Raw genomic sequence first — 12065 nt, forward strand, 5'->3', positions numbered from 1 at the left:
GCGTTATAAGCTAATCTGTGGTTAAACTAAAACTAACATAACAACTGGGTACATTCGATTATCATGAAAACGCATCCCAGAGAACGGTTGACTCGGTACCCATGTGTTATTTAGCGCGAAGTTTATTTTTGGCCGGAATTGTCCTTTAATGTTCCACTAGGATGCGGTCATCTTTCAGTCTATGTGTATGCTGCACCGTTTTGGCTGGTGTTTTGTCACCTGCTCATAAATGTCTAGTAGCAGATTGAAGTCACTGTAGCAGAATACCGTGTGCGTTTGTTTCAGCCCAACCTGGGTGAGATCATAACCTGAGGCACAACGCTACCTCCTTCACCTCTCTCTCTCCTGCAGGTTGTTGTAATGGAGCAGATGGCTTCCCTCCACCGCTGAACGTTTCAACAGAACGGCTCACAGCATCCTTCTCCGTCCCACTCTCCCTCGTGCTCTTCGTCTCTATCTCTCACTCACTGTATTTGCCCCCTGTCCCCACAGTCAGAAATGGACACCGGCCAGACCACTGCAGACCAGTGCAGTGTCCCCTCTCCCTCGCATTGGAAGACATATTTCAACAAAAACATGGGATGGAAATACCATTTGATTGCAGCGTGTGTGTTTTGATCGAGCTGCGTTTTGCATGCTAGTTATAATGAGGACGGTCTGTGGATTACTTCTTCCATGTTGTGCGTAATTCATATATATTTGTCCTTTGGTGAAAGGTTCATCTATAAATCCCGTTTCATAAGCTCCAGAAGTTGACAAAGACGTAGAGATTTTTAGAAATCCTAAAGCTCGCCTCAGTATTGGTCTTGGACCATGGCGTACCCTAAAGCCTCGGAAAAGAAATGTGTTTGCGCTCGGCACAGGGGACTTTTGGCATGGCGGACTGTATGAATTGTCCTGTGGTGCACATGCAAACCGAGGCACTAAGCTCAAGGTCTTGTCCAAACATTTCCCTCACTCTCTCTGGCTCTTAATATTTATCCCTCACTCCATCATTACCTCTATCTCTCGTTTCTGATGAATCACACAAGTGTTCTCTATATCACACTTTGTGGTTGAAAAGGTTCCAGAGCTTTGTTGCATTATAGAGATGGATATGTTGAACTTTTCCTAAGTTGAGGATTTCAAGATTGCTGGCACGGCCTAAACCCCTGCTCGCGTCTGATTTATACTGCTGGGTTTTTCTTACACAATCTCATAAATACTTACACACTGGACAGAGAAGAAATTAAGCGGACTGCTTTTTGGCCGCAGTGGTGTCTGCAGCGTTTTAGTCTGATAGAAAAGCAAACTCTGTTTGGCGTGTGGATGAGGATGCTGTGTTGCAGATGCTGTGGGAAATGCCTGGGTATCAGAACCTCATGTTGGACTAACAGTATTGTTACAGAAAGTAAAAATACTTTTAAAGTCCTTCTGCAGTAAATCATTTCATCCCATAAAACTCATCTTTGATAATCAAAATGACATATTTAAAAGTTTTTTTTTCCAGTGAAAATATCTTCATGCCTTAAAATAGCTTGATTGTACTGTAACTCTAAACCCTTGCTTCATTTAGTATACTCCGTTTCATGAATATGCAAATTAGTCATCGCCTCTACTCAGTCACAGCAGCTCAAAGATCCACTCGGTCAACTGTAGTAAACACTACACCAGGGCAAGTGGAGATACAGGTTTAATTCAGCTATGTATGTTTGAATCAGAAACTGATTCAGGAGAAGAGGAAGAGCAAATTATACAGGGTCGTCTACAAGTCCATGTATCAGAATGGTAATGCATTTTATGTATCGCTCTTTTCAACATTGGACACATTACGGTAATTGATATGATTAGCAATTGGCTTAACTACATTATCAAACAGTTGCTACTGTTACACAAACCATGTTCCCGTTCCCCATCTCAGAATCAGACTGGTGCCTTCTAAAAATCAGCATCCTAACCCTAATGAAAAAATAAACTATGTTTAAACCACACAAAAAAACATGTTTTTCACCACAGGGGGTCTAAATGTAATGCTTTCATGTAGTCTACATAGTGTAGGCCTACTAACTCAACACCTGCTCCTAGAGAGAAAGTCAACAGCCTCAATCGTTGATTGATATTTACCCAATATTTGTGCATTCTACAGTACTTATGTATACTAAAAATATTGTGCTGTTAGCTTAGCAACATGCTAACAGCAAACACTGGACCCTTTTGTGTGAGTGTGATGACATATTTCTGCAAAAATTAAGATAAGCCTGGCCAAGTGTTATATTTTCTATTTTTTTGTGTGAATAAACATCTGCAACACTATACCCTGGTAAATTACAAAAAAAAAATTATACAAAGAAAATAGCACTTCTGCAATTGGGTTTCTAATACAGCAGCTGAGGGAATTATTGTAAATTTTACATCTTTCTCTCCCCTGGCTGCCGTAATTCGTCTCTCTATATTATTTTCTTTTGGAAAGTCGTGGAAATGCAATAGTGATTGTTTTTCTTTTGCTGTTGGAGCAATTGGGAATGCAAGTAATATTTTGTGTGCTCTCCCATGTACAGAAATGTACCCTGCTAAAGTTCTTTAAGTTACAAACCTGGTAATGTGAAAAAGGTCCATTAGAATCAACTTTGAGTTCCTAAGGCCTATTCAAGTTATGTGCAGAGTTGCTGTTTATGTAGACTGTCCCAATCCCAAATCAGTCACTTTTGAGGCTCCATTTCATTTAGTATGCTGCCTAGGTAGAAGACAGACAGGAATCTTACTAGGATTTGAAAAAGTGATCCTAGAGAAAGCTTGGACAAATCAATCATAAATCCTTGAAAGTGGCAAATGAAGAGTAAAAGTAGAGAAAAATGAGCAATGAAAACATTCACTACATATGACGTTATGACAGAAGTGGAGAGACAGTGGGAAAGGAAAATAAATTGAAGATTTTAATTGCATTGAACCCCCTCTGCTCTCTCTGTCTAACTCTCTCTCTCCATTAGTTGTGTGGTTCCGGTAAAAGCCTGTGGGTGAGTATGACACTGTTAAGCAAACCTCATTACCTTTGTCATCTCTTTCTCATTAATCATGCAGGGCTGTATGAAGCTCACCACAGCATGTGCGCACAGCCAAAGTCAATCACTCACACTTATACACCTCACATATTAATAGGCATGAAATGTCGATAATGTATTAAACGTAATCCAGCATCAAGAAATAAGTTAAAATCAGCTTCATTCATTTAGGGAGGATGCGCAAAGGTCACATTTGTAATGTCTGCACTGCAAAAGTGTTTGCTCAATTAGTATAATTTGTTTTCCAGCACAAATATCAAATAATCATTAAACAAATACATTGAGACACACAATTGTGTAAAATTAAGACTTCATTTGAGAAGATAAATTTTATGTTTAAAATGTTTTTTTTTTTTTGTCTGTTTGGTAAATGTTTTTTCCCCTTGTTTTAGACATACACCTCACACAATTCTGAGTCTACTTTTTCCTAAATAATTTTACATCTCATTTAGTAAATATATCTTGTTTAAAATATGTTAACCATAAAACAAAAAATACAAAATTAAGAAAATGATTTATGCTGTGGGACCAAATTGACAATATTCCTTAATGATTTAACTCTTGTTCTTCTGTCCCCTTTTATGTAAATAAGTAAATATAATAGAATTAACTTTTTTTGTTCTGATCTGATTCTGAATTATGTGTCCTGAAATGCCATCTTGATCTAGAGCCAAAGAGATTCCTTTAGTTCGGAGGGAGGTCAGAACAACGGTCTTCAGACACACCAGGACGACTGTTTGTATAGGGATTAATGGACCTGAGGTCTTGTACATCTTAAGGCTGATTATGGAAATGTAGAAATGCAGAAGTTCCCACCAACCATTTGTCAAGAGCTGAAAAGATCTGTTTTACTTCACTTATTTAACATTCGGTCATTGGCCATATAACCCCAACAGCCTTGGTCAATATGGGTTTTATAATATGGGTTGCCTCCTCCAATCTTAAAAAAAAAAAAAAAAAAAAAGATAAGCACATTTTTGTATTTTACCTTGAGTGAAAAAATCTGCCAGAGCCACAGTAAAAAAAATAATTAATTAAAATGCGGGATACTAAAATGCTATAAAAAAAGAAAAAAAAAGAAAACAAGACAAAAACAGCATTTTTTTGCAGTGAACATTTGGTGACATCCTTGCTAAAAGCAACTCAAGACATTTTCCATGCTCGTCTGGGATAGGGAAAGATAAAAGCAAGGGAATGAATTCATTTGCTGCTGCCGTTCCAGATTTCAAATGTTAATCTTTTCCTTGCTAAACTTATTTCTACTTTCTTGCTTTTTTTTAAATCCATGTGCTGGAAGTTGCTGAAAAGAAATGATAAAGTGGCTATTGAAAAAGACTGATATCTAGCTGATAAAAGACGCCAGCACTACAATACACAGAGATCTCGCAGAATACAGATATAGGACTCATATAAATGTAAGACCTGGCTTATATCCTGATGGTCCAGATTGTACTGTTCCAGGGTTTAAGGATTTAAAACATGGATTCAGGGTTGATTTTGTAGAGCATAACTATCTCAGACTGCAGTTGTAAGCCGTTTCTGTGTCCTCGGACACACTCTATCCTTCACCACCCTCTTAGAGTCTAAGTCCTGGTCCTGTTAAACCTCATCAAGAACTATCAAAACACTCTAGTTCCTGTTCCCTCTCTCTCTCTCTGCTCTCATCCTGCAGGAATGCCGTTTCTCTTCCTCATTACATATCAACCAGATTCAGGCTGGTGAGTCTTTCCTGAGCAAAGTGTAATTCCTTTTTAAAAACTTTTTCTTTTTGCTCCATCCTTTCTTTTTTTCCAGGGTGACGGGCGTCTAAATACATGCATAATGAATGCATCTCTCATTAGAATGATTGTCAGAGGAAAAACATTGCTTGGCTCACGGCAGGGTTTTCTGGGATTCTAAAATTACGTTTTCTCCTCGTTTTTTCCCTCCCTCCTTTATTTATCAAAGGCTTTCCACAATCAGCCCTCATCGCGACTGGGACGGCTGTGGGAAACAGATGTTTACTGATTAAGCAGGCGTACCGTGCCAAAGCGGCGGTATTACGGCCCATTCAAAGTGTAGAAAGGACAGGAAAAAAAAAAAGTTTAAAGAAAAAAAAATGGGGGGAAAAAAAAGAAAAGCTGACGAAACGCAGACACTCATGGGCAGCCCCCTCTTCTGCCGCTGCTTCAACCATAATATGGTTTGATTGTTGAAATTGTTCTTCGGGGGAGAATTTTCTCATTTTTTTCCTCTTATTTTTGATATGCTTTTAATGTGTTGGTTATCCGTGCCAAGATGCTTTTACTCCCAATCAGCGTTTACACAAACACTCACTTCAAGCTCGAGCTAAAAGAGACGAGGAGAGGAATGATGGGTGAAAAGAAGAAGAAAAAAATCAAAATAATCTGAATGCTACTGGCAAGACCGGCAAACCTGTTTATACCACCACATTCGACCATTTCATTTCAACTGTGGCCAAAATGTAATAGAAATATGTGACCAGCATTGGAGCCAACTGTCCGCTCTCACCCTGGCTGCCACTTTATGTGGCTATAAACACGGGATCCATTTCTATCCGTGTGAGAATACCTCATCAGACCCCTCTTCCAAATACCTTTCCAGCAATCCGTTTTGGAGAATTAGTGGAATTAGCCACATAAATCACTTTAGACATTAATAACAATGCACTTGGCAATCATTTATTTCTCTCATAGCTCTATTTTACAATTTACAAACTAGATAAAAAAGACCATAAATAAATGACGTTTCATGTACCTAAATTCATCAAATAAAAAAATGGAAGAGAGGGAAAATGTTAACACAATTGTGCACAACCTTAAACCTAAAATGTCTAGATCATCTGGGCAAAAATGTGAATTGTTAGTGTTCTTTCGGAATAAACTACATTAGGACACTTGGCACGGTACATTCTATTGAATTTCTCTCCTCTCACATTCATTGCATATTCCAAAGAGGTCCTAAACAGGTAAGGAGGGAATATCGAAAAATGAAACAGGAAGAAAGCAAAGTCAAAAGCATTTCATACCATGAATGCGTCACATTAACAAGAAATCTCTCAGATTGGAAGGATGAATGTGGTTGACGTGAAACAGCACACTTGAATGTTATGTTTTTTTCCCTTTTTTATAAACATTCCTGTAATAAGTTTATTTTAGGTACAAATAGCGTGCCTCTTCTTGTAGTCCGCATTCAGACCATTCGAGTAAGCATTGAAATAGTTTCATTTGAGTCAAAGGACCCAAATAAATGTGGCGTGTTTTTTTTTAGTTACAATCTTCAGCATTGGTAAAAAGAGAAGAACAGCAGTGACTTAGTGTATATAGCAAACAACTCCAGTATGTAGGTCTTCAGAGAGCAGCCACAAAGTTCTGCAGTCTTAGCACACATCATGTGCCCTTGTCCTTTGTGTAGCCGCCTCAAAACAAACTGTCATCCTTCAAAGAAAAAAGCAACACGCTGAAGTGAGAACGGAGAGTTTTTCCTGTCAAGAGTGAGACCAAATGAAAATGTTCATTATATCGCTCATCGAATCTCTGAGGAGACAACCGAAGGGCCCTAAACCGCTCCTCGGTTGTTTGTCATGTTTTCAGTCTCCAGTCGTGGAAGCATTCAGCATTTGCTGGAAATCATGGGAACTGAAGTCCTTTGTCCCGGTGTCAAGTAAATGTAGTTATTGAAACCGCAATGGATGCGAGGATATCGCTGCGGAGCAGATGTGTGAAGGTGACTCTGGAGCTAGAGAGAGAGAGAAAAAGAAAATGATTATGATTCAGGGATTCAAAGCGCGTCCTGTAAACAGACCAGAACACACAAACGCAGCATTAATTGAAGTAATCCACAGAGTATGGAAATTGAAATTGCTCTGTTTGCTCTGTTGCTGGGGAGTCTGGGAAAAACACATTTTACATCGTTGGCGCTGTTTTCATTTTGAGCTCATCCCATCAAACAGCACCAATATATATATATATATCCCTTGTGTTCATCGGTACTGGTTCTAATCCCAACTAATGAGCGGATAAATAACTGTAGGGGACAGAGAGGAAGTAGAGCAGATCCCATAAACATTGGGTAGGACTTGTTACTTTGTGCTTACCTTAGCTCAGCTCTGATGGAACTTCCAGTAAGGGAGACATGTGTTGATTTCACGGCCCGCCGAAGGTCTCCGGAGACAGAGAGGCGAGGAGAGAGAGGGCACTTATGGAGCAGGGAAAACCATGGAGACCGAGGTGGAGAGAGAAAGATGTAAACTGAGGGCCGATTTTTCTGTTCCGACCCAGGCCAAGCAGAGCGGTGTGGAGAATTGCGGAGTGGAGACAGATATTCCATTCTGAGGGTGGGGAGACCTGGAGACCTTCCAGAACTGGTCTTCCATTGTGGACGTTTGGAAGATGAATGCCTCTGTGAAATCCCCGGAAAAAAAACGGTAAAGTGTGCATAAAATCTCTATCTCCGGCGTCTCCATTTCGTGTGTTAAATTCCCGCCAGGTGCCGCTGACTCAAGCAACCATGAAATGGCAAAAATCCAGTACTATTTATACATTTACTTACAGGCACATACATAAAAAAATCAAATGAATGAACAGAGAAACTTCTTCGTAGTTTCACTGAAATTAAAAGTTTCCTACAATCATATCCAGAGCATCAATACAGCGCGGGACGATCCTCTTGACACGGCTGCGGGGATGGCATTATTGAAAGAAAAGTGCTGTATCGTTCCTCTGAAATAGTTTTCTGTTTTTATTTTTTCCCCCAAAATTTAATTTAAAGTGCATGGATGAGGTAAATGGATTTTCTTAGAACCAAAATAAAAAAAGAAGTCCAAAAGTATGTTTCGAGTTTGTGTGTTCTGACCCCATGGGTTCAGACAGGAACCATCCTGTCTTGCATTTGTTGCATCTGGGACAGCATTCCCTGCACGCTGTTGAGGATCTTATCCTGATGTGCGGCAGAGGAGATCCCTATCCTCGCCATGTCTCTGTTCCAATGAAACACAAGACAGAGCTGATGAGAACATGTTTAATTTTCTCTCTGCAAACTCTTTTATTTTTTTGTCCCTCTCTCCTCATTTGCTTTTAACATGAAATCTAAGAACTTGATCCTGGCTGAACATTTGAATGCCAAAGTAGAAGTTCTCAATGCTTCGTTGGCATTTACAAGAGTTTTGCACGGACATGTGACTACTGAACCCATACGTCAGGACCGTGTATCCCTGAGCGCTGATTTAAGAGCTGGGTTTCTTTCCCTTGTATTAGTCAAAAGTATGCCCGAAGCCAACATACACACATCACACATCTCCTAACACCTTAATAGTGCCCATTATTTGGTCACGTGACTCACTCTTGTGTCATGTGGACCACAGCCTCTGGGGTGGTGTAGCCAGCAGCAGTGAAGTTGTCTCTGTAACGTTCCATGTTGATGGCCTGCAGCCAATCTGCAACTGAACCCAGGGTAGATGTGAATTCTGGGCTGCTGGGCTCCAGGAGGGTGGTGTTGGGTCTAGAAAAAGAGAAAAGACTTAGTTAGGAGCCCCAAGAGCTTGGGCTGGCTATGTGTTACCCACTTTCAACAACGTATGAAAGAACTATAAAAGACGTTATTGCTGTGAGCATCACTTCATTGGAACACGTTTATATAACACTGCCAGTCATGCGTTTAACATGCACTTATTTGCCACAGCTGAAAACACATTTACAGCAATATAATCACTGGAGACTGGACCCAAAAACATGACCTATATGAGAAGCGGCATGCCCATTCAAACTGAGCAAAAATTTTGAGCCAAGTGTATTTTAAAATGAAATTATTATTATAATGAAATAACACTACTAACAATAATAATTGAAAGCAACTTCCAAAAAACTAATTAGACATAAACATTTTACATCAAACTTTAAATATTTATACCAGATATGTAAAACTCTCTCAAAAAATATTGACATATTTCTGTCAAAATAATTAATTTAATAACAAATACAACTTATATTATTTAAAACAAATATATTTTGGAAGCTGCATTCCAAAAATTCACCGAAGCACTGAAACCCTATTGTAAGTGTAAGGATTTTTTAAAAATTATGATAAAATACAGCTTCCAAAAAAATAAAATCAATAATACAAATTATCATAATAATTCATATAATAATTATTGCAACTTCTAAAAAGTGTTTTTTTAACAAACAAAAACGGATACAGAAACATCTCAGACATGAAAAGAAGTGCACCAGGACTGTGACTGGTGCACCCTCGAAAAATAGGTGCATGTTGCCCTTTGTCTTATGTGACAGAGATTTTATTTATTACCTGGCTATCTCTCCTCCCTTCCTTTTCAGGCTGTTGGGGTTGCGGATGAGTTTGTCCAGCATGTTGACAATTTGGCTGAACTTTGGCCTTTCAGCACGCTCTTTCTGCCAACAATCCAGCATCAACTGGTGCAAAGAAACTGGACAGTCCATGGGTGGAGGCAGCCTATAGCCTTCCTCAATTGCCTTTATCACCTGAGACAGAGAAGGATTCAAATGGGAAGTTAAACACAACAGCGGAAAATTTAAACATTTAAGCACTAAATCAACCTCGTCCATTACTTATAAAACACTTACATCCTGGTTACTCATGTCCCAGTATGGCCGTTCTCCGTATGACATCACTTCCCACATGACGATGCCGTAACTCCACACGTCGGAGGCGGAAGTGAACTTTCTGTATGTAATGGCTTCAGGGGCGGTCCAGCGAATAGGAATCTTGCCTCCCTGTGATTGATAGGTTCCTGTTATTTCCTTTCAAAAGAAATAGCAAACACATGCATCGAGGTTAATCACACACACGCATGCACACACACACACACACACACACACACACACACACACACACACACACACACACACACACACACACACACACACACACACACACACACACACACACACACACACACACACACACACACATGCTTTGCACTCAATATTGGGGTTAGTTTGCTAATTTCTATACTACTTGAAAAGTTACAGCACTTCCTGTAAGAACAACCACATACATGCGGGTTAAATGTTGAAGATAAGGGGTTAAAAAGCTTGTGTTAGGGCTGCAAACACAAGTACAAACAAATGAGTTTCAAACGTCGGTGTCAGACTTACCCTGGTAGTGTAAGCAGCATCTGGGTCTTCCTCCAAAACTCGAGACATGCCAAAGTCGGACACTTTGCACACCAGGTTACTGTTCACCAGGATGTTCCGTGCCGCCAGGTCACGGTGGACGTAGCTCATGTCAGACAGATACTTCATTCCTGAAGCAATACCACGCAGGATGCCCACCAGCTGAATTACTGTAAACCGCCCATCGTTCTTCTATGGAAGGAATAACATTCATAGTTAAAAGATGTTTAAGCCAATACAGTACTAAACAACTGCAGGGTCAAAATGATGTGCTTGAAAAAACTCACAAACAAAACCCACCCTGAGAAAAGCATCAAGGGATCCGTTCTCCATGTACTCAGTGATGATCATAACTGGCTTACCTGCGCAGAGAAAAAAAAAAAAAGATTTGAATAAATGAACTAAAAATAAAATTACATTTTATAGCATGCAAGTGAAAAGTGTCAGTAAAGAGATTTATAAATAATCAGAGTTTCCACTCAAATATTAAGCACCACTGCTGTTCTCACCATTGATAATAAGTTTCTTGAGCACCATATTATGTGCCATTATGTGACACTGAAGACTGAAGTAATGATGCTGACAATTCAACTTTACAATTATAATTACGTTTCAAAATATATTAAAATAGAAAACTAAATTATTTTTGATCAAATAAATGCAGCCTTGTGTGCTTAAGGGACTTATTTCAAAAACATTTACAGACCCAAAACTTTTGAACGGTAGTGTATATCTATGTTAAATATTTGGATACATTTAATTAGCTTAATCTTAATCTTCACTTTAGTTTCCAAGTTGGCAATCTGATTTCTGTTCAGAAAGCAACATTAAAGCCAGTGGTTCCTTTGTAGCTACATAATAGCACCTGATTGGATGCAGTTTGCCCTACTCAGAACCAATAAGAGTTGGTAAATCTGGGTACTGAACCAATTATCTGCTTAAATCACCTATCTTCAAGAGAGAGAAAAAAAACAATCAAATAGTGATTCAAAACTCAAAGTAGATCAAAATGCTGAGAAAAATGCAGAGATTTTATATTTTGTTTGTAGTCGTATGCACTCAAGGCACACATCAGCACATTTGAATGCCACTTCCCAATCAAGCCCTAAAGTGTTAGTTCGCAAGCCCCTCCTTTCTCACACTCCCCCCTCTCTTCCTCTTCGCTCCTGTTTGAGACTGGGATTTCTGTGTGGGTTTGTTTACTGAATGCTGCCGTTGCTGGAGGCTATCAGGACTGGATTCCCACATTACCTGCCAGTCAGTACAGAGACAAGGCAATGCTATAGCAACGCAAGCCCCTCTCATGGAGCCAAAAGGATGGAGTGCAGGGGCTTCACAATAGAGGACAATGGCACACGCACACACACCTACACAGAGCCGCTCACAAACGCATACACACGCACACACTTCACCTCAGAGGAATCATTGCAGTGTTCTAGCGGTGCCTTCATTATGCAAATACAATCTTGCATTTAATGCCAGCGCATAAAAGACAGCACCCACCAAGCCCGTCTGTGAAAGCTTTCTGCAGAGACGGCTGGCATCATGTTTCTCTCCTGCTCCCAGAGGCTTAGGGGCATTTTGTCTTTATTTATTTAGGACAATTTCTACATCATTAGTAATTTATTTAACAGGTTTAATTGGCCCAGTTGGAGGCGTAGGCTACAAGAGAGGGCTGCCATAGTCTGTTTGTAATAACAGTTTTCCTGAAGACACTACTTCTGCCATGCTAAGGATCATGGGAGAAGGGCTGCTAATAATAAACAGCTCTCTAACGCTTCACACTAAGCTGGCTCTGCAACACCAGCCCTGTTATAGGAAAAGTTCTGATCACATTGTACAGTATCATGATTTTCCTAGTTTTTCATCTCAAACC

At 39.7% G+C, this 12065-nt stretch overlaps 1 protein-coding gene across 4 annotated transcripts in view; it reads right to left on the reverse strand.

The window, feature by feature from the left end:
• Nucleotides 1-5697: 5697 nt before the first annotated feature.
• LOC143731288 (ephrin type-A receptor 4-like) overlaps nt 5698-12065 on the reverse strand; it is a 40770-nt gene continuing 34402 nt past the window's right edge. Inside the window, exons 12-18 of one of the 4 annotated variants that reach the window (XM_077222088.1) lie at nt 10490-10551; nt 10172-10381; nt 9638-9787; nt 9342-9535; nt 8379-8537; nt 7135-8016; nt 5698-6776 (exon numbers count right to left, since the gene is read on the reverse strand). In XM_077222088.1, coding sequence (XP_077078203.1) covers nt 7902-8016; nt 8379-8537; nt 9342-9535; nt 9638-9787; nt 10172-10381; nt 10490-10551 — 890 coding nt within the window. In that variant the 3' untranslated portion in view covers nt 5698-6776; nt 7135-7901. Of the gene's footprint in view, nt 6777-7134; nt 8017-8374; nt 8538-9341; nt 9536-9637; nt 9815-10171; nt 10382-10489; nt 10552-12065 lie in introns of those variants that run through there. The other 3 variants (XM_077222087.1, XM_077222090.1, XM_077222091.1) reach the window with 3 other exon arrangements.

Source organism: Siphateles boraxobius, unplaced genomic scaffold (assembly GCF_051911475.1).
Source record: "Siphateles boraxobius isolate OS27281-9 unplaced genomic scaffold, OSU_SipBor_1 86, whole genome shotgun sequence".
Classification (NCBI taxonomy): domain Eukaryota; kingdom Metazoa; phylum Chordata; class Actinopteri; order Cypriniformes; family Leuciscidae; genus Siphateles; species Siphateles boraxobius.